Source organism: Oryx dammah, unplaced genomic scaffold (genome assembly GCF_014754425.2).
Source record: "Oryx dammah isolate SB20612 unplaced genomic scaffold, SCBI_Odam_1.1 HiC_scaffold_8, whole genome shotgun sequence".
NCBI classification, from domain to species: Eukaryota; Metazoa; Chordata; class Mammalia; order Artiodactyla; family Bovidae; genus Oryx; species Oryx dammah.
The window spans coordinates 38,232,168-38,237,946 of NW_024070192.1; the positions used below are offsets into that span (position 1 = coordinate 38,232,168).

Here is a 5,779-nt window from a genome sequence, read left to right on the forward strand (position 1 = left end):
ATTAGTAAATATATGTTGGTGCTGATGTTGCAGACAGCTGGGAAAATGCATGGAGGCAACCAAAGTGGGGTCTCTGACTTCCTACTCCTGGGGATCTCGGAGAGTCCGGAAGAGCAGCAGATCCTGTTTTGGATGTTCCTGTCCATGTATCTGGTCACAGTAATGGGAAACATGCTCATCATCTTGGCCATCGGCTTTGATTCCCACTTGCACACTCCCATGTACTTATTCTTGGCCAACCTCTCCTTCACCGACCTCTTCTTTGTCACCAATACGATCCCCAAGACATTGGTGAACCTTCAGTCCCAGAACAAAGCCATCTCATACGCAGGGTGTCTGACCCAGCTCTACTTCCTGATCTGCTTGGTGACCCTGGACAACCTCATCCTGGCCACGATGGCATATGACCGCTATGTGGCCATCTGCCGCCCTCTCCACTACATCACAGCCATGAGCCCTGGGTTCTGCATTTTGCTCCTCACCTTGTGTTGGGCACTCTCTGTCCTGTACGGTCTCTTTCTCACCCTCCTCATGACCAAGGTGACCTTCTGTGGGTCCCGGAGAATCCAGTACATCTTCTGTGAGATGTCCGTCCTGCTGAGGCTGGCCTGTTCCAGTACCCAGGTGATCCACACCGTGCAGATTACCACAGGCTGCTTCATCTTCTTCACCCCCTTAGGGATCATGATTATGTCCTATGTCTGGATTGTCAGAGCCATCCTCCGAATGCCATCAGCCTCCAGCAAACACAAAGCTTTCTCCACCTGTGGCTCCCACTTGGCTGTGGTCTCCCTCTTCTATGGGACCCTTTGTATGGTATATCTGAAGCCTCTCGACACCTACTCCATGAAGGACTCAGTAGCCACAGTGATGTATGCTGTGGTGACCCCCATGATGAACCCTTTCATCTACAGCCTGAGGAACAAGGCCATGCATGGGGCACTGGGAAGACTCCTCTTAGGAAAAGCCTTCCAGAGGTTGACAGGAAGGAAACTGAGGCACGGAAGTGGAGTCTGGGAATTGCCTCCATCATGTGCAAGGCATTATCCTGTATGAGATACAGGAGTTAATTAAGACACAAATCCAGTCCAGAATGAATTTTTTACTTTATAGTAAAGAAAAGACATGTATGTGTAACCCAATGACCCTTAGACTTTACCAGCCTTGGCAATATATAAGGGCACACTTAAGACTAACAGAGGAGAAGGCAATGGCACCCAACTCCAGTACTCTTGCCTGGAAAATCCCATGGATGGAGGAGCCTGGTGTGCTGCAGTCCACGGGGTCACTAAGAGTCGGACACGACTGAGTGACTTCACTTTCACTTTCATGCATTGGAGAAGGAAATGGCAACCCACTCCAGTGTTCTTGCCTGGAGAATCCCAGGGATGGGGAAGCCTGGTGGGCTGCCGTCTATGGGGTTGCACAGAGTCGGACATGACTGAAGCGACTTAGCAGCAGCAGCAGCAAGACTAACAGAAGGAGTCTGCTTTTAATCAATAGCAGAAGAAATTCAAAGAAATCTCAAAGAAATCTTTCAACTTGTCAGACAAGACCACAGTCCAAGCCTCATCCAGATATATTCAGTTATAGCCTAATGCTAACATACATTCATACACTCATGCTAACATACATTCACTGAAATTTCTGAGCTCTGACCTTCTCTTAGGAGAATGGCTTGCAAGCCATTTATAGACAATGATTTGTGTTAGCCCCACTACAGGTGTCATAGGCCAAACTGCCCCTTACCAGATGCACTGCCAGGGAGGGTATATGCAAAGAATTTAATCAATCTGAAATAATGAGAGTGGTGGACGACGATGCCACAAGACAGTATCACAGCCTGGGTTCTCCAGAAGCAGGTGCTGAGATGGAGTTTGGAGTACAAGGTGTTTGTTAGGAATAGATGTACGTGAAGGAACAAGTGAAGAAGCTCAATCAGGCAGAGGAGGAAATCAAATTACAAGCAAGCCACAAAGAGTTGACCAACCCAGCACGGAGATCTGGAGTGAACACTGACCATCAGAGTTGTCTCACAGCAAGCCAAAATGGATAGGCTTTATAACCACCAGGTGTGGACTACCCTGGGAAGGACGCAGCTGCAAACAAGGAGGGTATGTGCAGCTGAAGAAAACCCTTGAGGAGCTGACAGCTAGGCTCTCTGCTGACTGCTGCATTTTCCACAGCTAGAAAGCAAGCGTGTCACTGAAGGGGGATCTGGGAAGCACAGCTCCATTTTTTCAATGCAGAGGCATTGTCTTCGACAGCCACCTATAGCTAGTTAGAAAGTTCAGGTTTTATTCTGTATACATAAATGCCTCTTTGCACAAACTGTTGTGAAGGACATTCAGGTAACTTAGAAGTTCCCTCTGGATAGGGAAATAGCGACATCAGAGTAAGAAAGAAACTTTTCACTAATTATTAGTTTCTGCAGCTTTATTTTTTATCATGTTTATGTTACTTTAAAAAAAAAACACTGTCAAGAGTAAATGAAAAATAAGTCTGCAATCTTCCTTCCACACCCCCATATCTTCTTTGATATCCAAAGAGTAACCCACAGTTAATCCTTTCCTCCATAGATTTTGCTGATCCAACAATTGTCTATGTCTACATAGGAACAAACTACTTAAAATTACCTAGACACAGCAATAAGACTCTGTGTTATCTTCGTAGTTCAAAGTTTAGAGCAATAGAAGAGAGACCCAGACGGGTAGTGACCAATGCTGCTGGAGTGGTTTTTGCCAGGTTGCCAGTGTGGCAGTGCCCACTACAATAAGCATCTTACCTCCTGACCCAAGCCCACATGATTAGACCACTAACTCTGTGAAAGTGAAAGTCGTTAAGTGTCCGACTCTGCAACCCCATGGACTATACAGTCCATGGAATTCTCCAGGCCAGAATACTGGAGTGGGTGGCCTTTCCATTCTCCAGGGGATCTTCCCAATGCAGGGATCAAACCCAGGTCTCCCATATTGCAGGCGGATTCTTTACCAGCTGAGCCACAAGGGAAGCCCAAGAATACTGGAGTGGGTAGCCCATCCTTTATCCAGTGGATCCTCCCAACCCAGGAATCAAACCGGGGTCTCCTGCCTTGCAGGCAAATTCTTTACCAACTGAGCTATCAGGGAAGCCATAGTATCAGTGCCAGACTGGCTTGTAGAGCATTTTCCATATTCAATTTTATTGTTTGGCAAGGATCCTCCCAGTTCCCATTCTAGTGTGCTCCTTCAGCCTTTTATCTACAAACGTCTATTCAGCAGCACCAAGCCCTGGGCTGCAGAGAGCTGGGGAGCCAGTTTTTCTCTGAAAACCATGTGTGTGTTTGTGTGTGTGTTTGTGTGTGTGTTGGAGGAGGTGGGACAGCACCATTATTTTTCCACTACCCACTATAGGCATGCTGCCTTGGGCCTACAAGTTTTCCAAGGACTAATAATATGACTGAATCCTAATATGCATATATATATACATATGGAGAAGGAAATGGCAACCCACTCCAGTGTTCTTGCCTGGAGAATCCCAGGGACGGGGGAGCCTGGCGGGCTGCCGTCTATGGGGTCGCACAGAGTAGGACACGACTGAGGCGACTTAGCAGCAGCAGTAGCAGCATACATACATACATACACACACATATATATATAATGTATTATTGACGCCAAAATACTAAAACTTCAAAGTTAAAATTACTAAATTTTTTTTTTCAGTGTCTACAAATACAAATGTCTAAGGGGCCCTCAAAGGTATGATGCTCCCCTTGGGAGATCCCAGCTGAAGGGAATACCTCCTGCCCAGCTCTGGCAGGAAAGGGTAAGGGCTGTCTACAGTGATCTCCTTCCCCATTCAGGATTCTACCCCACACTCCAGATCTCTAGCTCAAGGTAAGACATCCCTTCCCATGCTCCAGCCGTTTTCTATAGGGTTGACACTGCTGAGCCCCCCAAATCCACCCCGGTAACACCTGTCTCTCAAAGCTCATCCAGCCCTGCGTGCCGTGGATCTGAGGCAAACAACGCTAAAGAGGATGACAGCCACTCGGAGTGCATCGGCTCGGCCACAGAAGCCGGCTAAAGCGCCGAGGAGAACCTTGGCCACCCCAAAGCGAGAGCCGCCAGAGTAAGGCAGCATCCACTGGAAAGTCTTCAGAGGAGGGGTTGAGCCTCCTGTTTGATAGACCAATGGGAGGCCCTGACTGATTGGTCCTTGTAAACCACCCCTTTCAAACCCCCAGGAGGGGCTGACCAAAGACACCCGGCCAACAGCCAATGAAGAGGTCAGAAAAGCGGGACTCCCGCAGAACCAGCTAATGAAAAGCCGCGAAAAGTCGGCGCTCTGTTCTTTCCCAACCGCCGCGGAGCGACGCCTGCTGGTTCCGCTGGTTGCGCGCGCCCTCCAGTGGCGGCTGGGCAGAGATCTCCAGCGTCATTACCGTTGTTCAGTCGCTCAGTCGTGTCCGACTCTTTGCGACCCCATGGACTGCAGCACTCCCGGCTTCCCTGTCCTTCACCATCTCCCGGAGCTTGCTCAGACTCATGTCCATTGAGTCGGTGATGCCATCCAACCATCTTATCCTTTGTCGTCCCCTTCTCCTGCCTTCAATCTTTCCCAACAGAAGGGACTTTTCTAGTGAGCTGTCTCTTCGCCATCAGGAGGACAAAGTATTGGGGCTTCAGCATCAGTCCTTCCAATGAATATTCAGGGATGATTTCCTTTAGGATTGACTGGCAGTCCAAGGGACTCTCAAGTCTTCTCCAACAGCACAGTTCAAAATCATCAATTCTTCAGCCCTCAGCCTTATTTACGGTCCAACTTTCACATCCATACATGACTACTGGAAAAACCATAGCTTTGACTATACGGACCTTTGTTAGCAAAGTAATGTCTCTGCAAGTGTCATTGTAGAAACTTAAATCTAGTTTCCCATCTCTGTAGTGGTCGTTGTGGTCATGGTGGTGTAGTCACTAAACCACGTCCGACTCTTGCATAGTATTCGGTCAAGTCAGAGGAGAGGATGTCCCTGCCAACCCTCCAGGTCCACTGGGGAGCAAAACAGTCCTGGATCCTTTTACCCTTCCTTAAACTAAGGAATGGGCTTCCCAAGTGGCACTAGAGGTAAACAACCTGCCTGCCCATGCAGGAGACAGAGGAGACCCAGGTTTGCTCCTGGGTCAGGAAGATCCCCTGGAGGAGGGCATGCAACCCGTTCCAGTATTCTTGCCTGGAGAATTCCACAGACAGAGGAGCCTGGCAGGCTACAGTTCATAGGGTTGCAAACAGTCTGACACAAGTAGGACACGAACTTAGCACACAAGGAAACTAATAATTCTTTCCTACCAGCACCAAGCACCCACTCCCGCTGCCCTGGCTCTGTCTTTTGTCGAGAAATTTGATGCAAAGTTTCTAAATGAAATATGAACAGACTAAGTCTAAGATTACATTTTTTTAAACAACGTGTAATGACAACAATCAGATAGTTAAGCAAAGGCATTTGATAAAATTTAACATTGATCACTGAGTTTAAAAACAAAAAATTCTCAGCAAATTAGGGATTCAAAGAAACCTTAATTAATTTAATAAAGACTTAGAAGACAACAGTGAATCACAAACGATATGATACTCCAGAAGCATTCCTGCTAAAGTCTGCTATTGCTGCTGCTAAGTCACTTCAGCCGTGTCCAACTCTGTGTGACCCCATAAACGGCCCCATCCCCGTCCCTGGGATTCTCCAAGTGAGAACACTGGAGTGGGTTGCCATTTCCTTCTCCAATACATGAAAGTGAAAAGT

General features: G+C 47.7%; 1 protein-coding gene across 1 annotated transcript; it reads left to right on the top strand.

Moving 5' to 3' along the window:
- On the top strand, nt 1-1,056 carry LOC120866657 (olfactory receptor 1D2-like). Its single transcript, XM_040244451.1, has one exon. The coding sequence runs from the start codon at nt 13-15 to the stop codon at nt 1,054-1,056; it is 1,044 nt and encodes a 347-aa protein (XP_040100385.1). The 5' UTR covers nt 1-12.
- The last annotated feature ends 4,723 nt before the right edge of the window (nt 1,057-5,779 follow it).